This window comes from Talpa europaea, assembly GCF_964194135.1.
Source record: "Talpa europaea genome assembly, chromosome: 7".
In the NCBI taxonomy this organism is placed as follows: domain Eukaryota; kingdom Metazoa; phylum Chordata; class Mammalia; order Eulipotyphla; family Talpidae; genus Talpa; species Talpa europaea.
Genome location: NC_140074.1, coordinates 91,755,650 through 91,779,646, shown reverse-complemented (window position 1 = coordinate 91,779,646; position 23,997 = coordinate 91,755,650). Strand labels below are relative to the sequence as shown.

Sequence of the window (23,997 nt, the reverse complement as noted above, 5' to 3'; positions counted from 1 at the left end):
GCTCTATCGTCTTTTGGCCAAGGAAACAAATGGGAGGAAGCCTAGGCCCGCCTTTCCTTCGCTGTCAAAAAATCGCCCCAGTTCTCTCTTCCCGAATCCTGTTAGGAGATAGTGCCCCAGTCACAGTACCCAAAAGAGTCTGCAGATGAAGGGCTTTAAATCTAGTCTGAAATTGAACAAATGAATACCTCCTCTGTTCTTTTCCTTTCTCATATGCTGGTCCCCGCCCCCATGGGCCGGTTTACCTGACTCAGCAGGTAAAAAGAGGCCGTGAGGTCCCTCACAGAATAGCAAGTCTCCTCCGCTGCCCCTCGTCTATCCCCCCTTACCTCTTTTTTAGGAAGAGGCTTACAGTCTGCATCTTCCCTCTTAAGGGTAGTTGCAAGGGTTGGGAAGAGAATGGACAGAATGATTCAACAGGTAACTTCTTCCTGCTGCCTACAAGACCACGCCCCCATATTAAGGGCACGCCCCTTTCTGGAGGTTGTCGGGGTGGTTGCGGGCCGCCCCCGCCTCCAGTCAGAATTCAGTTACTCCTTTCTCTCCGCTGAGATCTTGAGCTATCCTGGGAGTTGTAGTTTCTCTTCCCAGCTACTAGGGCGCTGGGGACACGCCCCCACAATCCCTGCCTTTTCCGCTGTAGTAGAGCCTGATGGAAGTTGTAGTTCCTATAGAGACAAGCTGTTTGGTGTCGTTCCAGGCCCAGGTCAACTCCACACAAACATGCCTTGAGGTTGGTGCAGAGCTGGGAAAAGGACGGATTCCAATATCAAACAATAATGGGGGACATATCCTAGGGTAGAAGTAGAAAAAGGCACCCTTACATCCCATGTGAGTAGAGGAGCACCGGTCACTCAGATCTAGGAAGGTGTTTTTTTTTTTTTAAAGAAGAAATGCCAGGGATGTGAAAGATGAGGGAAGAGGACACTTTCTTTTTTTTTTTTTTAGATTTATTTGTTTGTGCATACAAGAACTGGGGTACAGACCAGCGGTGTGTGTGGAGGGGGAGAGAATTCACCAGAGACAAAGTGGGGAACAGAACAGGCAGATCCACTGAAATACACTGCTGAGGGGAACAGCAGGCAAGTCAGGAGAGGTCTGCTGCGCCATGTGGGTCACCTCTCTGGCTGGGGATCAAAAGGATAGCTTCACAGTGCTGTGTCTCAACCCCTTGCACCACCAGGGAGGCCCCTAGGAAAGTTTTCTATTCATTTGTAACTTCATTTTGGAAATGAGACTACAACCTGGTAAGGTTGCACATCACTTGTCCAAGGTCAGAGTTGAACCAGGAGGTGGTTGAACCAGGAAAAGGGCTCCACACCTGGGTGGGAGCCATCTCCTTGGAATCTGTGGTAGTAGTGTTAGGCAGGAATGGACAACTTACTCAGGGAAGGGACATATGTGTTAGTGATACCCGCTTTGGATGCCTGAGTGATGACAGGGAAAACATTCTGGGATCTCATGTGTATACACAGAAGAGTTATCAAGTCCAGAGGAAATACCCAGCTGGGCTGAGATGGGATAATGGAAAACTATTAGGGGAAGGAAATTGTGTTCTGGAACCAATGCTTGTCAGGGACACAGCTTAAGTCCAGGATGCCACTCAGAGGCAGAATAATGGGGCAGAAAGATAGGAAGCCAGGGACAGTCTCACAGATCAGAACAATCGGTTGCTGGACTAGGGCTTCTTATATTCCTTTTCTCCTTGAAAGGTTTTCTCTGGTGTGACATATGCCTAAACCCAAGAGAATTAAACACCTAGAAAAACTGGAGACCTGTTAAATAAAGACCTCCTGGAATCCAGAGGTCTCTTTGGGGAACCAAGATTTTAGGGGTTCCTAGTCACTGACAAAAAGAGCTCTTCTCCCTCAGCAAATGAGAACCCAAAACATCCCCCAGGGGAAATAGGTTTTTATATACAAGAGACCAGATCAGGAAAACTGAAGACTGCTCACCATCTGGGTATAATCAGGCATTGGGTATCCTATTTACTCCCCAGTGGGTAGCCTCTGAATCACTCTAAAAAGAATTAAGTTCTCTAGGCTCTGTGGGAACTTTGAAGTTGCTGGACGTGGGCAACAAGGGAATGTTCCTCTAAACTCTGAAGCAATATTGTCCAATAGGGTTTTTTGTGACATTGAAAATGTTCTAAATTTAATCTAGTAGTAGCCACTAGCCACACAAGGCACTCAAACACTTGAAATGTACATGAGACTGAAGAGCAGAATTTTAAACTTTAATTATAGTTTACATTCTAATAGCCATATTTGGCTAGTGGCTACTGTATCGAACAATGCATTTGTAGGGCCTTGGGGATAATAGGTTTAGCTATGTGGTAATGAAGGAGAAGCAGGAGCAGGGATAGTTCCAGTCCTCATCAGGACACATACGTGGCCAGCTTTGGGAGTGGGACTGAGGTGGATGTCCTCAAAGAACCACAGAACATTTTTCTCATCTCTTTATTCTTGGTGCTTTGCCCCCTCTTTTTCCAAGGTCCTCATCACACACTGATATCCCCACTCAATGGTCTCAGGTGAGTTCCTGGATGCCTCTTGGTGAAGACGCCTTGGAGACAGAGCCTCACACTTGTCCCTGCCCACTCCGAACTGTCTCTGGCGGGCATCAAAGACCACATGCCCTACCCGGGCACCCGGCCCAGGACAATAGGGTTTCCAGTTGATTTTGTGAGGCACGGACATCTGGCGATAGTTCTGGCAGGCTGAAGAAACTGGATCCACAGGGCGGTATACCCAGTCTTGACTGCCTGCTCGTCGGGAGGATGGCTGCAGCTCGATTAGTACAGGTACCTCTGAGAAGGCTTGCAGGTCATTGCAGCTCACTTGATTCTTGGAAGAGCAGGAGTTTGGGGCAGGCATCCAAGATACATGCTGCCCTGCACCTTCCTTCCGAGGAGTGTCCTTAGTTACAAATGACTTCATAAGGGACTGTGTTGACTTTGGGGTCTGGGGTGGGTCCAAGACTTGATTAGAGCAAGTACCTAGAGCAAGATCTGGCTTCTCTTGGAGGTCAGGATTTGGGATAAGGCAAGAGTCCTTGCAGAAGCCTGACTTCTGGGTAAGGCCTGGAGTCTTTGAGAGTCTAGTATCTTGGATAAGGGCTGGGCCCTTATGGGGACCAAGATCTTGATTAATTCCTTGCAACTTGTGGAAATTAGGGTCCTGGGCATGTTCTGGGTTCCTGTGAATTCCGATATCTTGGGTAAGGTCAAATCTTTTTTTTACTTCAGTGGCTCGGGTAAAGCCTGGATTCTTGTGGATGTCAGAATCTTGAGCAAGGCCTAGACTCTTGTTGTCTCCTGAGTCTTGGGTAAGGCTTGGACCCTTATGGAGGCCAGAGGTTTTCATATGGCCTGGGTACTTGCGGACACAAGATTCCAGGGAAATGCCTGAACTCTTCTTGACTCGAGAGTCTGGGACAAGGTGTGGGCATTTCTGAGGGTCAGAATCTTGGGTAAGGCCAATACTTTTAGGAACTCCTGGATTTTGGATATTACCTGTACTCTTGCAACCTCCAGCATCTTGAGAAGGGTCTGGACTGTTATGGATGCCAGTTGTTTGGGAGAGATCTTGACTTTTGGTGACTGCAATCTCTTGGTTTTCTTCTAGATTCCTATAAACTCCAGAATCTTGCATAAAGCCTGAGCTTTTATGAATGTCAGGAGTTTGGGGATATGGTGTATTCCTGTGAAAGCCAGAGGGTTTTGTGAGACACGAACTCCTAAAGATATTAGCATCTTGAGTAGCACCTTGGATTTTTTGTAGGTCGGAATCTTGGGTAATATTTGGATTCTTCTGAAGGCCAGGGTCTTGGGAAGAGCTTGGATTCTTGCCGAGGCCTGGATTCTTGAGGGTGCCTAGATCTTGAGCAAGGCCTGGGTTCTTATGGAGGTCTGAATCTTGGGTAAGGCCTGGGTTCCTGGGAACTTGAGAGTCTTTTGAAGGATCTGGAGTCCTTTGAAGGCCAGAGTCTTGAGTGAGGCCTAGACTCTCATCAACTTCAGGGGGCTGGGGTTGGGTTGGGAGTTGGGAAATCACAGAGAACTGGGAAGGAATAGGAAACTGGGAAGAGGGGCTGGACTGAGGAGACCTGGAGCTTGGGAGAAAGGTGGAGGTTTGTATTAAAGTGGAAAGTTTCTGGTGGTTGGCAGGTTGATGAAGGACAAAGGATCTGGGAGGAATAAGAGGCAGAGAAAGAGTGCATGGTGGAGGAATGCTGCACTGTGAATTCTGGGCACTGGTTGGACAATGGAAGCAAGGTTGGGAAGGTGTAGTATCCTTGGAGTAGACCAGGAATTTGGGGTAGACTGGAGCCTGGGAATCTGTGTTTCTCCCCTCAGAACTGCAAGGATGGAAGCTGCAGTAAGGGAAGGTATTGGGCTGTAAGAATTTGTCTTCAGCATTATTTGAGATCTTCCATTCCATATTTTCCAACTCCAGGTAACCTAGTATAGATTCTGTAGAGGGTTTATCACCATCCCTACTGCATGACCCTGATGTTTGCTCAGCTATACCAGAGTTCACCAGACCTTGGTCCTCTTGAGACCTGGAGAGGGTTCCCAGGTCCTTTCCGGAATATCCAGAGTTCTGAGGGGAGCACACTTGGAATAAGTTCTGCTTTACCCTGCGGGCAGCACAGACCACATGGCCAGTGGAGAGGCCTTGGCTGAAGACAGTCAGGTTAGAGGGAATAGGAGTTAGGACGGAGGTAGGAGTGGTGGCATGGACAGGATTAGGCACTGGAGTGGTAGTTAGAGTCATGAACAGTGCTGGGGCAGATGTTGGGGCAGAGATTTGGACAGGGACTGGTGTAGGGGCTGGGGCAGGAATAGTGGCAGAGGCAGAAGTTACTGGAGGCACTGGGACCAAGGTATGGGCATGGTTATGGGTTAGATGAGCATGGTCCATGGTGGGAACTGGGGCATGGACTGTTAAGTGCTCAGAGGTCTGCGTGTGGACAGAGGTATATTCAAGGTCATGGATCTGAGAGGGGCTGTGCTGAGGCGGGTGGCCTGGGGAGTTGGTCTGGGCCTGGGAGGGGCTGTGCTGAGGGGGGTGGCCTGGGGAGTTGGTCTGGGCCTGGGAGGGGTTGTGCTGAGGCAGGTGGCCTGGGGAGTAGGTCTGGGCCTGGGAGGGGCTGTACTGAGGGGGGTGGCCTGGGGAGGTCTGAGTCGGGGAGGGTTTGTGGTGAGGGGTGTGGGCTGGAGAGATTTGGGAGGGGGTATGCTCAGGGATGTGCACTGGGGATGTGCAGGTGTGGGCTAGGGAGTAGGCATGGGTCTGGGGGGCAGTGTGCTCAGAGGCGTGGGCTGGGGATTGGGGCTGGAACTGGGCCAAGGCATAGTCAGGAGTCTTAGTCTTGCTCTCCTGGGGCAAGCAAAATGGAACCACGTCCAACTTGCTTGTTCTGGCTAACTGGGAAGATGTCTCTTGCCTGGCGAGATTGTTGGCCTGGGTGTTTAAGGTTGTGTCCTGAGGGGCCTCCCCAGCTCCCATCATCCCCTCCTTCCACAGTCCCCACGGAGCCTCCATCGGAGCCCTGGTGTGTCCACATGGGGGCGGCATCCAGCAGCACCTAGAAATCTCATCATTCATGTCTGCTGTCCAGGAGTCAAGGTGGTTAGGGTGCCTGAGCAGGAAGCTTGGACGATGATGGAAGCGGGAAGAAACTCTTGAGGGCAGGTTCTTGGGATCCGCTGAGTTGCGCATACACATGGGATGGCTGCCTGCACAGCTGTGTTGCTTGTCTGCAGGGAAAGGTGGTGTGGGACAATGCCTGGTTCCTGAGTAGCTGAGAATGGAGGCAAGGATGGAAGAAAGGGTACAGTCCCACATCCCCTTGAACCCTTGCTGGGGCCCACTCACCTTTGGGGAAAAAATAATGAAAAAGAATCCGCAAGGAGCTCTTCAGATGCCTCCAGAGCTGAAGGAAGCAGGGAAGGGGAGAGACCAGAACTCGGGTGAGCGGAAATGCAACCTGTCTGGTCATGTTCCAGCTGCCCTCCCTCAGCCCTTTTGAGACCCAAGGCACCCCCAGACCTTTTTCCCAGACCCAGCCCTGACCAGAATCACCACATTGATTCCCACGTTGAGCAAGATGAAGCTTCCTAGAATCAGAAGAATTGAGTCTCCCAGGTCCTGGCACTTCCTGGGGTTGGTGCCAGAGCACATTTGGGCTCCATGGTAGGACCGCTCACCCATGTCCGGGGGTCCCAGGACTACCTGGGCCCCCTGGCCCCCACATACTCACTAGGAGCCACTGGACTCCTCTGGTGGGGGAGGGGACGACTGGGTCATAAAGAGGCAGGTGGTTGGGGTCACAATGAGGGAGGGGAAAGAAAAGGAGGGACTAGGGTGAAGTTCCTTGGTAACCGGGTTAGGGTAACGAGTCTGGACAGTTCAAACAGGGCCCAAAGGTTAGCACACCTACCCTGTCACCCTTAGTTGTTCCCTCACTGCCCACCTGACTCATTCACTCACTCATTCACTCCATCTCCTTGACCACCCTGGCACTGGGAAGACTGTGGCCTCAGAGCCTGGGGAAGGTCCGGCTAGAATCCAGAGTATTGACTTTCCTGCATATACTGGGCCACAGACCTACATCTCCCCAGCTGTGGAATCCCCAGATGTGGAATCTAATCTCAATTTCTTTTATAAGGTTGAATTTCTAAGCTCCCTTTGGGGACAAGGAGAATGGAGACACAGAATAGGTGCCTAGAGACCAGTGGTTTGGAAACTGCTGCAACATCTATTTAGTGCCTGGTGCAGTACCAGAAGGGGCCAGTTGGCAGGACTATGGCCACTAGCCAAAGGGCCCATACCAAGAAGGGGTCACTGGCTTCAAATTTCAGAAAACCAAGGGCAGAAGGAGTGGGGCTTCCAAGCCACAGAACACCACAATGTTTCCTGGACTCTGTTGTTCTTTATTCCTCGCTCCATGCCCTGCCACCCGCAATGCCCCTGGTCAGTTAAGTTTCCCATTCCGGGCCCTCTGCAGAGAGGGCCGCGAGGCTGAGGTGGAAGGTGGTGGCAGTGAGTTGGCCCTTGCTCTGCTCTCTTGCACCTGCCGCTTCAACTCTACACTATCATACACCTGGCAGTTGGCATTGCCCCCTGGGTTCCGGCTGAGTGGCATGAAGGTGGGTAGGGGTGGGGGGGGCTCCACAGCCTGGACTTCAGGCAGGGGCTGGGAGCTGTGTGGGACCAGGGCTGAGCAGTTAGGTGGGCACCGTTGGTATGAGGGCTCGCCCAACGTGGTGAGGGAAGTGGAGGTGGTCAAGGGGTACCGAGTGGGCACTGCTTCAGACCATTCGGCTGTCCGTCGCCGAACTTCATGGGGATCTCGAGAATTGTGGTTCAAGTGTCCTGCAGATGGATAGGGGTTGGGCTGACTGTAAACGTGGCCTTGGAGGCTGTGCCGGTGTGATTGTGGGGAGCAGTGTTCCCGGGTCTCAGGCCGGGAGCCCCGTGGCATCAGGGCATATGGGGGCTCAGAACCATCCATAGTACGCCGCCGCTGATCCCAGGAGTCACACTGCAGCTGGCCCCTTGAGGGGTACAGGTTGTATCCTCCAGAGACCCCGCAGGAGTTAGGGGTCAGCCGGCGGGGAGGTGGTGGAGTTGAAACCCACTCCTCTGCCTCCACGTTACTCCAGATGTGGGACTGGGAGCAATGGGGCCTGTAGGACTGCAGTCTCAGCTCAGACTTGGCCTCCACACGCTTGGGCATGCGGCGCAGCTCAGGGGACAGGTAGAGAGAGGGTGGTGGCAGGCTGGCCAGGATCCCACCCTGGCGGCCCCACAGCCCCACACTGGAGGGCAGGCCCATTTGCTGGTAAACTCCTCCTCCCCAACACCCCTGTGGGTACTTGGGATGTGGGAAAGACAGGTCATCTTCCTCCTCCAAGTAGGAGTCTGGGTCCTCCTGATCAAAGGAAGGCATCGACTGCAGCTGGGACACCTTGCAGTTGTGGTTTTGGCTAAAAAAGACTGGGCTTTTGTGGGGAAACTGTCTTGAGTTCTTCTGCTTCCGTTGGTGGCTGCAGGGGCGGTGGTGGTGGTGGTGGTGGCGGCGGCGGCGGCGGCGGCGGGAGCGGCCACGCTTGAATCGGTGGTAGGGGGTGTGGTGTTTTCTGTGATGGTCCTGGGAGGAAGAGCAGTGGGCGGGCTGGTCCAGCTTCACTTCTACAGGGTCCAGGCTGCAGTGGATGTGGACGTCCTGGGTCGTGGCTGGGGGATCTTTGGGGGGACTTTCAGAAGCCTGCGGGACTTCATCTGGGGGAGGCAAGACTCCATGAGATCAGGGCAATTGTCAGAAGAACTCAGGGTAGGGAACACTGGAGCCTGAGTTTCTAGAACCATCATGGCAACTGAAAAGAGGGTCGGCATCCTACATCTCCAGCTACTATACTTACTTTTCTGGTTAATCCAAGAGATCATCTTGTCTAAGGCATTCTGGAGTCCATGCCACATCTGGGGGTGGGGTGGGGTGGGAGTGAAGGCCAGGTTCTCCAACCCAATGCCCATCCCCTTCCCAGCCAATACCACTCCTGCACATGGAGCTGGCTCCCATCCTCAGCCCTCTTCACCCTGAGGGGTGTGTCCACAACTGTCACTGACCGCAGTTGCCAGGTTGATCCCAATGTTGACAAGAATGATGAGGCCCAGCAGCAGGAATAGGAAGTCCTCGGCGTCCTGGGGACTTTCTTGGTATTGGTTGCAGCACCCCAGGGTGTCATACCCGAGTTGGTATTCCATGGTGGGGGGGGTCCTAGGGCCACTTGGGCCACACACCCCCCCACCAGCCCCGACTCACACTGCACACTGCACTCATACCTGTGCCTGGAGAAACCTACTAGCTAGTGATGGAGCCGGGTCACAATGAGGCACACTGAGGGGAGTCACAATGCAGAAGTGGCAGCTCTTTTATCCACTCTGCTGGCTCTCTATTTGGCCATCTTTGCCCTTGGTTCCCACTTGATGGAGCATAGTCCCCAGATATCCCAGATTTCAGTCTGTCCCTCTGCCCCTCATTCTCCATGGAGGCTTGCTTAATTCTGTATCTGATTTCTGACCTGAAAATATGGTAGGGCCTCCCTGGTGGCACAAGGGGTTAAGCATAGCACTGTGAAGCTGTCCGCAGCTTCTGCAGCCTGAGTTCGATCCCCGGTCAGGGAGCTGACCCACATGGCGCAGCAGACCTCTCCGCTGCTCCCCTCAGCAGTGTATTTTAGTCAGTCTGCCTGTTCTGTTCCCCACTCTGTTTCTGGTGAATCCTCTCACCCCCCACACCTCTGGCCTGTACCCCAGTTCTTGTATGCATAAATAAATCTTTAAAAAAATGAAAATATGGTAGTTGCAGTTGTGAGGCAGTCTTCATAGCAATTGAATTATGCATAGGGCCTCCCTGGTGGCACAAGAGGTTAAGACGCAACCTATGAAGCTCACCACAGCCACTGCAGCACGGGTTCAATCCCTGGCCAGGGAGCAACCCACATGGCGCAGCAGATCTCTCCTAACTCGCCTGCTGCTCCCCTCAGCAGTGTATTTCAGTCAGTCTGCCTGTTCTGCTCCCCACTCTGTCTCTGGTGAATCCTCTCACCCCCCACAACTCTGGCCTGTACCCCAGTTCTTGTATGTATCAATAAATAAATCTTTAAAAAAAAAAAGAAATTGAATTATGCATAAAGGAACTCCTCCATTTCATTGTCTTTCGAGACATCATGGCAGTTTATGTAGCTTGTTGGTATTCCCCACACATTTCTACTTATGGAGCAGCTAGGGTTAACTATATGGGTGCAGCAGGGATGATGACCCTCTGGTCACTCTGCTGCTCTGTTCCCTCCCTTTCTGCCCATTTCCCTGTCTTCCCTATTTCCCTGTCATAGTACCTCTCAGCCCCCACCCCTTTCATGGCCAGTGCTTGCAGCTCTAGGTATTAGTAGTCACTTGCTTCAAAGCAAGAATGACCTCTTGCTGGGGTTGCTATTCTGTAGGCGCCAGCATCAAACTTGGGTTCTCTCTTTTCTAACCAACTGCCTTCTCACCAAGCTGCCCCCTCCAGCTTGAAAAACTTAACTGCCAGGGCCTTCCCTGGTGGCACAGTGGTTGAGCGCTGGGCTGTGGCTCGTTCGATCCCTGGCTGCCGGTGAGGGTCCCCCATGGTACGCAGACCTCTCCTGCCGTGCTCGCTGCTCCCCTCGGCAGTGCATTTCATCAGTCTGCCTGTTCTGTTCCCCACTCTGGCTCTGGTGAATTCTATTACCCTCCCGTGCTTTTGACTGTACCCAGTGCTTGTATAAATAAATAAATAAATCTTTAAAAAAAAAAAAAAACCAACTTAACTGTCACCTCAAGGAAATCATGAAACATTAAGGAACTCATAAAGCACAAAATAAACATAATTGTTGATATGACAAAGGGAACCGATTTAAACCAGGTTCATCACTGGAGCTGGTGAAAGTGGTGCCCTGGGGACCTCAAGTCATGTGTTTACACAAATAGAACTGAGGAACAGCCAGTGAACTCTTCCCATCGAGCCTCTAGACACCTAGTGGGTGCTCAGTACATACCCACTGAGTGGGATAAACTTAAAATGATCAACAATGTTAGGTGAATGAAAATGAACAGAGAAGCAGAGCAATTCACACACACACAAAACACCTGTCTGCTCACATTCCAAACTCAGTGTGCATAGAAGGTGAAGCTCCTTTAGCCTGGGTATATTCACTTGGCTCCTTTCCCCACCTCCCGCCCCCTGCCCCACCTTGGCTCCTTGATCCTTACCTGTGTGCATGTACTTGTGTGTGCATATGTGCATGTATATAAACCCCGTCACCTAGAAGTAGGATAGGACCTGGGTTTCCCTGCTGTCCTGTGGATGGAATATTCTGAAGAGTTCACATGGCAAACTAAGGAAGCTGGGAGATTCTGATGGGCCTGACAGACTCAGTGGCAATGGGAATCTACCTTTGGGAGCGGGAGGATGCAGTGTCTGAGGCTATGAACTTGATCTTCCTGTCTGTGTGACCATGAATAAGTCATTTGGTCTCTCTGGGCCTTGGTGGCCTCATTTGTGACATGAAGATGCCAATCAGAAGAGTAAGGAGTCCTCCCTGGTGGCGCAAGGGGTTAAGATTTAACCTATGAAGTTATCTGCAGTCATTGTACCACGAGGTTGATGCCTGCTCATGGAGCTACCTACATGATGCAGCAGACCTCTCCTGACTCGCCCACTGCTCCCCTCAGCAGTGTATTTCAGTCAGCCTGCCTGTTCTGCTCCCCACTGTGTCTCCGGAGAGTCCTCTCACCCCCCCACACCTCTGGCCTGTACCCCAGTTCTTGTATCATAAATAAATAAATCTTTAAAAAAAAAAAACAGAAGAGTCAGGTCACACAGGGGTGCGATGTGATAATGAGGTAGCACTCCAATATTTCATCTTCTGCTTCAAGCCTGCTCAAATGTACAGGAGCTAAGGGAACTTCAAGGAACTTCACTCTCAGTCATCCCTCCCCTAGAAACTAGGGCTTGAGAGGGAACCACGCCTCATCTGTTGTTGTAACCTAAATCTGGGCTCCGGCAGGAATCAGGCTTATGGGTGGCTAGGGCAATGGGGATGATGCTTCATCCAGCTTTGATCCAGTCTCTCTATTGCAGGCCACTCAGGATCTGGGATGGGATTGGGGGTCATCTCTGAACATAAAACAGACATGATAGGAACTCCCTGGTGGCCTAGGGATTAAGTCTCAGCGTTACTACATTGAAGGTCCACCGTGGGGGCCTGAATTCGATCCCTGGCCAGGAAGCTGACCCACATGGTACAGCAGACCACTCTTGTTTCCCCTGATGCTCCCCTCAGCAGTGCATTTCAGTAAATCTCCTGTCCTGCTTCCCACTCTGTCTCTGGTGACTCCTCTTACTGCCCCTCCGCCACACCTCTGGCCTACAGCCAGTCCTCCTAAGCTAAAATAATAAAAATTTTAAAATGTTAAAAACAAAAAGAGTGGATAGAGTCATCTTGAAACTAAAAAAGGCCTGGAAGAGGGTTGAAGACAGGGCCTGTGGAGGCCAAGAGGGTGGTGAGGGTCCCCAGGATTCTCTAGGTCTTGTTGCCAGGGAGATCATTCCCCTAGCAATCAGGGTTTCTGGGTGCTTGTGGGCCCTGCCCCTCCTCACACCACCACAAACCATCTCCACCTCTCTTCTTTTTATTGTTCTCCCAGGCACTTCTCTGGCAAGTGACGGTATATCCATTCCTTGCCTACTTCTGGAGCCACGGGGCTGTGTTCAGTGATCATAGGGTAACAGTGGGACAGGGCCTCCACCTCCCGGGTCAGCTCTCGAAGTCGCCGCCTCACTTCTCGTGCATCATACACTATGCGGGCTGAGGAGCCACGCCGGGGGACTTCTGGGACAAATGCTGGGCCCTGGATGGGTGGTGGGGCGGGAGAGCCCTGCTCCTGCTCTGCCCCAGCCCCTGCCTCTGCCCCTGCTCCGTTGTTCTTATGGTTCGGGGCCTGAGGGCTGGGGGGTGGAGGGTTCACAGGGTACACGTATGCCTCAAGGCCCAGCTCTGATCGCATCTCTGTTTTTAGGGGCCTTTCAATTTGCTGGAAGCGGATAGTCTGAGTAGGGGGCTCTGGAGCATCCTGGGCCCAGGGAACCCAGACCCCCTGGGTAGAGCGGAAACCTTCCCAGTGTGGAGGGACATCCCAGTTGTGGGAACAGAATGCTGGGCAATGTCGTGGGGCCTTCTCTTCCTCATCAGTGTCACGGCCCCAGGCTACAGGGCGGTGGGCACGGCGCCGTGAAGAGCCCCTACGGCGGCGATGGCGGCGAATGGGTGGAGGGGTCACAGTCATTTGCACAGGGTCCATGGTGCATCGAAGGTGGACTGTAGGGGAGCTCTCCTTTGGGGGCTGGGTCTGCTTCTCAGGCGGGCATGGCTTAGCCTCTGTGAATCAGGGAGAGGTGAGAGGCTGATGGGGAAGCTGACATTCACAGGGATGGAGAGGCAGGGTACAGGGAGAGAAGCTGCACAGATATGGTGTCTGAGTGAGGGGAGTCATTTTAGGGCCAGCGTGAGAATGCCTGGTTTCTGCCCCTCCCACTCCAAAACCCTAGCCCCTGCTTACCTTTCTCACACATAATATGGAACACTTGGTTTAAGAAGCCACGGAGTCTGTTCCAGAGCTAGGTAGGGGAGGAAATAGTGACCGCAGGTAGGCCCTGGCCAACAGGCCTGCCCCCCATCCATCCTGCCAGCACCCTCCCATCCAAGCCCCACCCTGACCAGTGTCACCATATTGATGCCAATGTTAATACAGATGATGAGGCCCAACAGCAACAGGATGGAGTTACCCAGGTCCTGGCAGTTGTTGGTGTGAGGATTGTGATACGAGGTCCACCCAGGCCGTGGCTGCTCAGCCATGGCCATGGGGGTCCTTAGGACCGCCGGGGCCCTTAGACCCCCGGGCCTACTGTGCCTACAGTATCCAGTGGCACCTACCTGTCCCAGAGGCTCCTGGGGGTAAGCGGGTCACAATGATGCTGGTTTTCCCTCACAATGTGCCAAGAGGAAGAGTCCCGGGCTCACGGTTGACCCTTTAGCCTGAGCCAGGCCTTGACAGAGGCCAATTCACCTTGTATACCACTCCTGTAGTCAGCCACCGGACCAGTCCACAGGTCCTCTGGCCTGCCTGGTATCTGCTCCCATCAGCCTCTGCTGGATCCTTCTCCAAACAGGCAGTGACCTCTGCACAGACATTAAGGGTCCTGATCCTAATTCCCCACACAATCCTATCACCATGGCAACCTTACCCTAGCACCTACTCCCTTTTTCTCTCAGACCCTGGAGCTGTTCACGGAAAAGGGTTGTGGGCTGGGACCCCTCCTTCACGGTAGAGTCAATTCCCCAAGACTTGTTTCTTCAGAAGAGCCCCTCCTTTCACCTCCTAACATCATAGCAAGCGTAACCAACAGTTAAACTTTTATATTTACAATATTCTCTTCATCTTTTTGCCAGGTTTAAAAATGTGTACAGAGCCGCAAAGGGTTGGGGTAGTAGGGACATGAGATTGTCAGGGAATTGTTCTGGGGAGAGGGGCTGGGCATTGGAGTCCGTGGCTGAATCATGGGGTCCCCCAGCCCCCCTCCCATGCCCCAATTTGGGGGCATCTGTCTACAGGGTTTAGGGTCCAGCTCCCTAGCATTTAGAGGGCATGGCTGTTTGGAGAAGAGCTAGACCAGGCAGGGGAAGGGGTTGGAGAACTAATGTTTCATGGGATGGAGGTAGGAGAAGGGAGGGTCAGGAGGCAGAGGTCTGGGGAGCCAAGGCCAGGGATTCTGGATTTGGGTGTCAGTGGAAGACAGTACCCCACTCCCTACTTTGGCACTAAGAAACCCACCAAATACCACCAGATGAGGATTCTCCCCTTCTCCACTGATGTCCCTTAAAACCTTTCCTGACTGCACTCTTTTCCCCAGAGGCTTAAAACACTTTCTCCTCGATCCCTGCTGGGCAGTCACCTTACACATGTCCTTTCAAATTCTTCTTGCTGGTGTCTGCCCAAACCCCGTCCCCCACCACCCCATCTGTTCCTCACACAGCTGACCTCATTCTCTCCCCAACCTGTGCCATGAAACCCTTCTCCCTTTCTCTCCTTCCCTCCATCTCTCCTTTCCTCTAGCCCTGGTGGTCAGGGGAGGGAGGGGTAGGTAGATCAAAGGAGGTGGGCAGCTGAGGGGAGAAGCTGGTTTGACATAGGGATATGAGCAACTTCAAAGAGGAAGACAAACATGAGGCAGTGAGGGAGGCACGGTATGGTGAGGTGAGACACAGGCAGGACCCTCCCACTTGCCCCCACATTTACATGACCTGATCCAGGACCCAGGAATCCTTGGCACATTTGGGGGTCTTCAGTAAACCCACTTACCCAGTTTGGCACAGATGAGCAATGGTTTGAGGACAGAGGAAAAGGCTGTCCTCAAACCCCAGTGAGGGCTTTGGCCTCTGTGGGTGGCAGGTGCCACTTCCCCCCACCCCCAACTCAGCTTCTCTGGGGGAGAGAGGGGCAAAGCCCTCCCCTCAGGGTTTTTTACATCCCCTCAGCTTCTGTCAGCTAGAAGTCTGTTCCCACCTGCTGTCTGAGGAAGAATTAAGTGCTGGGCCTGAGGCCTGGGGGATGCAGGGAAGTGCTGGGGAGAAAGGGACTGTCTGCATGGGAAAACACACATCCACATGCAAGCCATGTTTCTACTCAGAGAAATGTATCCTGGACCCATGGGAAAACAATTCCCAGATAGCACAGGGATGTAGGGAACTCCTTGCTTCCTCCTGGCAGGAAATCTGTGTCTCTCTGTCACCTAGAGAACGTGCTTCCCCTGACTTGTGCCATGGGGGATAAACATGCTTTGCTGGGGTAGAGTGGGGAGTGGGGCAGGGAGGGGGGCTGATTTCCTCGCTACTTCCCGGGCACCACCCTGTTGTCTGTTGGCCAACGGTCACTATATGTGAACATACCACATCCAGGGTCTCCATGGGGTGGGGAGCAGAGAGGAGGTGGGAAAAGGCATTAAGGGAACAGGATTCTGGGGTACAAATCCCCACAGAAATTTTTTGAGGGGGTCAGCATGTGTCCAGGGCGGCAAAAAAAAACCTCACCCTGCACATGGGAAAACACACCCCCTCGTGAGAAAGCACACCTCCACGTGGGAAAATACTTCCACGTTTCCACACACCCAAGACTGGTGTCCCAAGGGAGGGGAAAAATCACCCCCCAGTTGTTCAAAGGCCCAGGTCCAGAGAAGAGAATGGGCCTCTCTGCATGGGAGAAACACGTCCCGGTGAGGAAACCCATGTCCACCTAATGCTCTCGACGTGTGACAACTCCACATGAGAAAAGCCTGTTGCCAAATTGTCCTCCCTGCCTTCCGAGTGGCACTTCCCCCGGGCGGCCAGGAGTGCTGGGGAGGAGGGCCTCCCCAAGCTGCTCCCTATACCCGAGTGGTGGAGTGGGGGTGGGGTAGCGTGTTGTTGTGGCTGGTAGCGGTGGGGGGTGGCGGGGGAAAGGGCCCAAAGGGATGAAGGGAGGGTGGTGGTGGCGGTGGCGGTGGCCCCAGGCCACTGGGCAGCAGGGTCAGGGCCCCGGGGGCCAAGAGAGGCACATCGTCCGGTGCCCGGCGCAGGGCCAGGGTGTAGTCGGGTGGGCAGGCGGGGCGCAGGGCCTCAGCAGGGTCCGCCCCAACGCCACCACCCCGCTTCAGCTGCAATGACACCAGCTCCTCCTCTGGTGGCAACTCTCGGCCTGCAGTGGGAAGCAGGGGGCCCCCGCCAGGCACACCAGAGCCGGAGCCACCAGGAGGGCTGAGCCGCCTGCACCGCAGCTCCTGCCGCCGGTCCCGCTTGTAGTAGAGGGCGGCAAAGGCGAGGATGTTGAGGAAGAGGAGGGAGGCGCCCACGGCCACAGTGACGCTTAGCTCCGTGGAGTAGTCTCGGGAGTCCCCGGGGAAGCGGTCATAGGCCCGAGGCCCTGGCTCAGGCTCAGGCTCAGGAGGCAGGGTGGCAGGCGGTGGGGGCCGGCGTGTGCCCGGGGCACCTTGGGGTGGGCGAGGCCAGCGTGTGGCGTAGGGAGGCAGGCGCGTGGTGGTGGTGAAGAGCTCCGTGTGCAGGTTGTGCAGGTGAGGCACGAGCTCCAGCCAGAAGGCCACCTTGTTGGCGCGGTAGTTGTCACGCACGCGAGGCTTCAAGCCGATGTGCAGGTACTGCTTCTCCTTGCTGTTGAACTTGCTCCACACCACCTCCTCAAAGCGGTTGGGCTTGGTGTGAATGAACTTGGTGTCCTGCGGCACTGGCTGGTTGGGGTCACTGTGGGCACAGGAGGGCAGGGAAAGGAAGAGTGAGGGAGAGGCTCCACCAGGAGTAGGAGTGGGGAAGGAAGAGGGGGGTAGAAAGTGACAGAGATACAGAGAGCCAAGGAGACAGAAACTCAGAGAGAGAGAGAGAGACAAGGATGAAGATGAAGAGACAGAGAAACTGCCAAAGAAAGGGACAGAGAGACAAATGGGTTTAGAGACATCCTACAGAGGAGAACAGAGGAGCAGAGGCAGAGGCAGAGAAAGAGACAGCCAGTGAGAGAGGCAGAGGCTGAGAGTGCGTGAGACAGAGACACAGAGAAACAGAGCAACAAACAGGAGAGTTGACCAGGGTGAAACAGGTAAGCAAAGAGGAAACAGAGCAAAGAGAGCAGAAAGGGAGAAATAGCAATGGATTTCAAGAGGGAGCTGCAGACAGCGCTAAAGAGACAGATACAAGTCCTTACACATAATCAGACACAAACCAGAGCAGTCAGGCAGAGGGGCAGAGCTGGGAGGAGAAAAAGGTGGGCAAGGCAGGGAAGGAGAGAGAGATCCAGAGTCAAAGCCACCAATGAGCCCACCCCCAGAAAGGACAGGACCTCTCTCTCTCTCTGCTGAATTTCCACACACAACTCAGTGCCTCGCACAGAGAAGGTGTCCAGCAGGTGACTGAACGAACACAAGAGTGCCTTCACGGAGGAAGGATCTCATGTGCAAGGGTGAGGGTGGAGGGGATGTATGCCTTTGCCTGCAGAGGTGCCCCACCCAGCCCTTTTGGCCCTCACCCAGTCTTGGCGAAGTTGGTCCAGTAGGTCATGACCACAGCGCTGAGCATGACGTCATTCTTGGAGAAGTTGCAGGGGAAGAGATCAGTGGCACCCACCATGGGCACACCAAAGACGTAGGGGAGCTCGTCGCCATGTGCTGCGTCTGCCCACTCGGGCCGCCCCTCAGCCTGGCAGTGGTGGTAGAAGGTGTAGAAGTAGACAGGGGACTGGTAGTCGGCGTGTAGCTTGGCGGTGGCCACAGCCGGTGCCACCCACTGGTGGTCAGTAAAGAGCGCCAGCAGGGTCTTGCGCCGCATCTCACCATTGTCCCGGTCGGCCCAGTCTGTGTACATAAACTTGATGGTTTCCCGTAGCACATCCTTGCCTTCTGGGTAACCATACAGGTTGTCTACAAAGTTGGAGACTGTGAAGTCAAAGGCGCTCGCAGATACGCCGTCCTCACTCTCTGCAGAGTCCTCCACGAACTTGAGGCCCTCTCCTTGATTGACGCCGATGAGCATATCATAATTGAGGAATTCTCCCTGCTGCATGAGGATCTCGGGGTCATCAGGGACGACGTCACCATCCACCACGGGCCCAAAGGCAATATGGTAGCTGGGGAGAAGGGGTCAGAGTCTCATCACCTGCTCACTGGCCTCCTCTCAGCTCACAGCCCGCTGAGCTCACATGAGGGCTCTTCCCTGTGCCTGGAAGAACCTTCTCCCCAAGTTAAAATCTAGGAGTCATTCAGAGCACTTGGTCTTGGGAAGTTCCCCCTGAAGCATTTCAGGGTACCTCCTGCACACTTGCTCTGTTTTGGTGCCTCTACTTAAGGAAGGCTTCTGAGAGAAGGCAGGGCCACTAGAGGCCAACCTCTCCTTACCAAAAGAATGCCTGCAGGCACTTCTCAACCTCCTTGGAAGTAGCAAGGAGAGCGAAGGCCTGGACCTGGCCCTCTCTACCCCCATACCGGGCAGGCTGCACATCCTGGTCCACCAGCTCCCGGGAAGACTTCCGGCGCAGACACTCTACAGCTTCAGCACTGTCCTCCCGGTCACAGCCGACTTTGGCTGCTAGCAGTCGCGTGTATTTGAGTGGCTGGTAGTTGACAGACCAGCTGGAGATGGCAGTGCCACTCTGGGCAATGGCCTTCTGGAACAGCCCTGGAGGGACAGACAGGCTTCAGGCTGGGCTGTATCAGACCAAAGGAGAAGGGGGATTTGGTGGGATCAGGGGCATGGAAAAGTGGAAGGGAAGAGCAGGTTTTTGGTACCTTCCGAATGGTGCGAGAGGATCAAAAGGTTGACACACGAGGCACCTGCCCCAGACCCAAAGATGGTGATACGCTCAGGATCACCCCCAAAGTGGGCAATGTTTTCACTGAGCCAGCGCAGGGCTTGAATCTGGTCCAGGAGCCCATAGTTGCCTTTTGCAGCCTGGTCCCCGGTGCTGAGAAAACCTGGGGATAGAGGAAGAAAGGGGGCTCTCTGGGGATGTCACAGCACCCTTGACCCTTTTCTGGGCTGTTCAGTCCAGTCCAGAAGCCATTCTGCTTCTTCCGGGTTTAGAGGAACCCCACCCACCAGACCCCCCTCCCAGCCTCTAAAGTTAAGCTGCCCACCCTCACCGAGCACCCCAAGTCGGTAGTTGAGCGTGGCTACAATGACGTTGCCATAGGCGGCCAGGACGGAGCCATCGAACATGTTCCCAGTGCCCTCCATGTAGGAGCCGCCGTGCAGAAACAGCATCACGGGCTTCTTCCCAGAGTCCCGGATATCTGCGTGGGGAAGGGGCGGGCAGGTGGGCCGGGGGTAGGACAAGGACACAGTCAGTCCAGAAGCAGCACTGCCCAGCTCCCAGGCCTGCTGAGGAACAGCCGGGAGCTCAGGGGATATGTCACTCCCGTCCCTGGGGGGCAAGACCGGATTCCCCTCCCTCCCTCCCCAGCTAGTCTGGCAGAAAGCCCCTCCCCACTTCCTACAGCCTGTTCCACAGCACCTCTAGGGAAAGCTGGGCAGACTTTTCAAGAAGCCTAATAGAGGTGGGAGTGGGAGGGCCCTCCTCTGGACATCTGCTGGATCCAGGGAACCCCCTCTCCCCACTCACACAGCAAATTGCCTTCCTGCTCCCAGGAAGACCAAGTCCCCAAGACTGGATCTAGAGCAGAGATGCTGGGAGGGTCCTGGCATTTCCTCAGACTTAGACCTTGGGCCTCCGCTCCACGTGGGAGTCTGGTCTGTGGGTGAGGGGGTGCCAGGCCCTAGGGTCCCTGGGGGCTTGGTCTCCTCCCCGCCCTAATTCCTTTCTAGGTCACCTCCCCAGTTACCATGGCAACCCCCAGCCTAATTACAGTGGCAGGAGGAGGCAGGGTGGGAAAGAGCTTGCTTAATGAAGCCAGGGTGCAGCTCTCTAGTATTGGAACCCCCAACCTGGCCTGAGCCCGGAGTTCTACACTGGCTCCCTCTCTTGCCAAGTTCCAAAAGGATCCCATGATCACTGTCACTTGCAGTAAGGCCTTGAGACACTCCACACTGGATTGAGGGATGCCTAATTACAGAAAGGGGGGTACCTAAAAGGGCTTGTGAGGTCCCCCAAGGCTATATAGTAAATACCCTTCCATGCACCCCCTCCCTAATTTGGCCACACTGTCAAGGCTGGGGTCACCTTGGCCCACAGGTCCTCATCTTTCTTGACACCTGCAATCTCTTTCTTGTCTGGGCTTTCAGCAAATAAGAGTAAGGCCTGGGCCTCCAAAGCTGGGCCTCTGCCAGCCATCCTCGTCCTGCTAGAAACTTGCCTCCTGCCAGGTCAACCAACAGGTCACCAAAAAGCTTCCTCCACTCCTCACTGGCAGCTTCCTGCCTTCTGTCTCTTAGGACCTTCTCTGCCACCTCCCTTGCCAGATTTTGTCCAGGAGCTTCTAGGTGGGCAGTGCCCTCTCTGTGTCCTCCCCAAATTCAATTCTTCCCTTGGTTCCTGAGTCTCCTGTGACCTTCCCGCAGTTCTGGCTGGAGTTGTCATCCCTCCAAAACCCTGTCCTAAAGGTCCTCATTGTCCCCCCTTCTCCCCACCCAGCACCTCCACTCCCAGTGTGGGGGGAGGGGGAGTCAGAGAGGGAAGGAGCAGGAAGGGGGCTGGGGCAACAAGAATTCAAAACCAACAACAAAAAAAACAGGATCAAGAAAGAAGAAAGAAAGAAAAAACAACAACCAAAAAGCAAGAAGCTCTGGGGCAGATTCAACAAGAAAAGAAAAAAAAAACAAAAAGATCCGTTTTTGGAAAAAAAGAAAAAAAGAAAAAAATTCTTTGCATTTTTTTTTCAAAATTTTGTGGTGAAACTTCAAGATATTGGGCCCTGTTTTGAAAAATCTCCAAATTCTTTAATTTGCTTCAAATGTTTGCATTCTCTGTGTCTGACAGGCCTTTGGAAACTGTAACAGGCTTCCGCTATTTCAATTGTGTCATCAATTTGCCAACTTAAAATTTTGTTTTTCAAATGTTGTTTTGCTCCAAATTAAAATCGCTTTTTCAAATGTTACATTTCACAAGTTTCAAAACAATCCAAATTTTTTTCAAATCCTAAACATTTTAGCCAATTTTTTCCCTGACATTCCAATTTATGTTTTCACTTTATTTTCGCCATGTTTCGTTTTTCGTGCAGGTTTCTAGTGGGTCCAACATTGTTCCAATTTTGTTTGAAGTTTTCATAATTCTTTTTTCCAATTATTAAAAATTTTTCTTTTCTTTTCTTTTTCATTTTTAGTTGGGAGAACGACTGAGGGGCCTTGAGGGCTGTGGGGGCATTTAGTTAGGGGCGTCCTCTTATCAGCAACCACATGCAGCAGCGGGATTTTTAAATCTACCTGTGTCTGGCGGATTGAGCGTCGCCTCGTCACGTTTTTTTGTGAGCGGACCTAAGACCGGGAACACAAAACAGAGAAAAAAGGACAATTTTGTGGGGAAAGATGGGGGTCGGGGGAGGTGGTGGATGGGGAGGGGAGGAGAGAAAGCAGAAAAGGGGAGGGTGGGGGGGGCAGAAAAAATAAGCCAAAAAAAGCAAAATTTGTTTGCAAGAAAAAGAAACCAAGAAAAGAGAAAAACGTTTCTACAACCCAATTTTGTTTCCCCTCCCCAGAAAAAGTCATGCCCCAAAGAAAAGGCTGGTTTGCAGGGGGGTGGGGTGCCTGAGTGGGCTGAGGCCTGTCTTAAGACATATTGACTTGGCTGGAAAGGATTTGGTTGTCGAAGTGTTTGCTAATTGCTGGAAATGAAAAGGCGTTAGAGGTGGGTGGGGGAGGGGAACTCTGCCTGGGCACCCAAGGCCAGCTGTGCCACCTGAGGGGTCCACCACACAAGAAAGCCCTCTTGGCCAGCCAAGCACCTGTCTTTCCCCCCAGGCTGCAGAGAGTAGGGGCCACAGCAGAAAGGATTCTGCTTCCCTCTGGACCAATCTGGAGGGCAGAGGGTAGAAGGGGGGTCAGGGGGCAGCCTGCGCATAGCTCGAAGCCTCCCCACTGGAGGGCTGTGGGTAGGTCCACTAGGGCTGCCTGACCACCTCCCCAGCCTCTTGTACACCTGCATTTCTCTTTCATCCACACATACAGGCCTGGCTTCTCACCCCATCTCCCCAATGTGGGGTGAAGCAGGGAAAAGGGTCATCAGGTCTTGCCCTCCACTCCACCTCTTCCCTCTGTACCCCGCCCCCCACCTCAGCCCTTACCCAGGTCTACTCTCCTCCCCACAAAATTGTGAACTTCCCACCTGGGGCACCGGCTCCCCCACCCCTGCACTAATGCCAAAAATAAACCCCTCCCCAGTTGGGGCTCCAGTCCACAAATAGGGAATAGGTGCTCTGAGCCAGCCTGGCACATAAGGTGTCAGGAGGTGCTGGCAAGCACAAAGCATGTCCACTGTCAGGGAAGGGCCTCACACTGGGCCCAGAGTTTGGCTCCAGGCTTCTTTCAAATTGGGAGAATGGGTAGGGGAGACCTGGAAGCCAGAGGCCTGAGGGGGTTCCCCTGGGTTGACTGCTTTCTCCTCAGCGGAGTCCAGGCTGGGGAGGGACAGGTCAGTAGGCCCAGGCAAGTGTTTGGCTTCTCCCAATTGATAATCCCTTGGGGACCCAATGGGATCAGGGCCTATTCTCTGTGACAGGATGGGGATGGGGGTGAAGTCAGCAGGGCAAGTGTGTGCATGAGAATATTAATTTTAAGAGTGTGTGTGTGTGCCTGAGTCAACAAACCTCTTCCTCCCAGAGCTGGTGTGAAGATTCAGTGAGATCACCTGAATGTGTCAGGCCTTAGGCAAGTCTGCAGTAAGCAGTTAAAAATACAGAAGGTGTGGGCATGGGTGATATGGGGGTGGGGTACAGGTGTTGGGGTGGACAGTCCACTGGTGGGAAGCCCTGGGTAAAAGTTTCACATCGGGTGGGTGTGATGAGACAGCCTACTTAAGGGGACATGGGGGTGGTTAGTCCTGTGGCACTGGACTGAATGATTCACAGAGGGCAGGGGAATGTGCAGTGAATGATTCTTATGTGGCGTGCAGGGTGTTAGGTATTGGGAAGGATGTGTGTGTTGGGGTGTATGGTCTACGAGGGTGCTTGGGATGTGGGTGGGACTGGAGCTAGATGCTGTTTCTATGTATTGTACGTATGGGTTGCTGGAGGCATGGTTTACACAGAGAGGGGTGGTTAGGGTGTGAGGGTACACAGCTGGTATGAGGAATCTAGGGTGGACGGGCCATGTAGGCGGTGTGGCAAAGGACCTGAGTTGGCTGAAATGTACGAGTTGTTCTGTGATTGGCATAAGAGGACTGGGTGCAGAGAGAAAGGTGTTGGATTCTTGATTTGTGAACAGGAGGTAGGGTTGCTGGGTGTGTTGTCACCATCTGAGATATGGTACAGGTGATTCTCTAGGTGAGAGTTAAGGTAAGCAATGTTTGAGAAGTGTTGAGGGTGTTGGGGACTGGCCTGAGGGGCCTGGCAGAGCACACCGTCCTGGCGCAGGGTTATTGGGTATAGAGTCTATGCACGGATATGCTATGGCATTTGATCTAAATCCAGGGGTACTGGGGAACATAGATCTGTGTAGGTAACAACATACCCACACAGTGTGGGGTGTGTGCTGGGTGAAGAATTGTGAAGGGTACATGGGCATTGTATAGGTTATTCAGGTACATGACCTGAGTATTGAGTAGCTGAGATTCCTAGTCTCAGGTGGGACTTGAGTGCAGGATGTAGAGGTATTGGGTGGGTAGAATGTACATACAGCAGTTCCTAGCTAACAACTCTGTGTGTAAAGTTGTTGGAAAATGGCTTGTGAGGGCTGCTGCAGGAGTGGAAGTTCTCTGTGGAGGT

At 53.3% G+C, this 23,997-nt stretch overlaps 4 protein-coding genes across 4 annotated transcripts; all 4 read right to left on the bottom strand.

Moving 5' to 3' along the window:
• Positions 1–3: 3 nt before the first annotated feature.
• SPEM3 (SPEM family member 3) lies at positions 4–6,218 on the bottom strand (the record flags this gene model as incomplete). Its single annotated transcript, XM_084237915.1, has 4 exons — positions 4–98; positions 3,767–5,764; positions 5,883–5,940; positions 6,081–6,218. The coding sequence occupies 4 exons, from the start codon at positions 6,216–6,218 to the stop codon at positions 4–6; spliced, it is 2,289 nt and encodes a 762-aa protein (XP_084094041.1).
• A 763-nt stretch (positions 6,219–6,981) lies between these two features.
• SPEM2 (SPEM family member 2) lies at positions 6,982–8,777 on the bottom strand (the record flags this gene model as incomplete). The annotated part of the gene is made up of 4 exons (XM_084237914.1): positions 8,637–8,777; positions 8,432–8,489; positions 8,186–8,291; positions 6,982–8,056 (listed from the first exon to the last, which is right to left on the bottom strand). Exons 1-4 carry the CDS (start codon positions 8,772–8,774, stop codon positions 6,982–6,984), a joined length of 1,377 nt encoding a protein of 458 aa, XP_084094040.1. The 5' UTR covers positions 8,775–8,777.
• Positions 8,778–12,224: 3,447 nt separating this feature from the next.
• On the bottom strand, positions 12,225–13,453 carry SPEM1 (spermatid maturation 1; the record flags this gene model as incomplete). Its single annotated transcript, XM_084237913.1, has 3 exons — positions 12,225–12,970; positions 13,152–13,209; positions 13,310–13,453. 3 exons carry the CDS (start codon positions 13,451–13,453, stop codon positions 12,225–12,227), a joined length of 948 nt encoding a protein of 315 aa, XP_084094039.1.
• A 2,558-nt stretch (positions 13,454–16,011) lies between these two features.
• NLGN2 (neuroligin 2) lies at positions 16,012–21,548 on the bottom strand (the record flags this gene model as incomplete). The annotated part of the gene is made up of 6 exons (XM_084236653.1): positions 21,503–21,548; positions 19,267–19,416; positions 18,913–19,098; positions 18,610–18,802; positions 17,658–18,254; positions 16,012–16,882 (listed from the first exon to the last, which is right to left on the bottom strand). Exons 2-6 carry the CDS (start codon positions 19,385–19,387, stop codon positions 16,012–16,014), a joined length of 1,968 nt encoding a protein of 655 aa, XP_084092779.1. The 5' UTR covers positions 19,388–19,416; positions 21,503–21,548.
• Between the last annotated feature and the right edge of the window lie 2,449 nt (positions 21,549–23,997).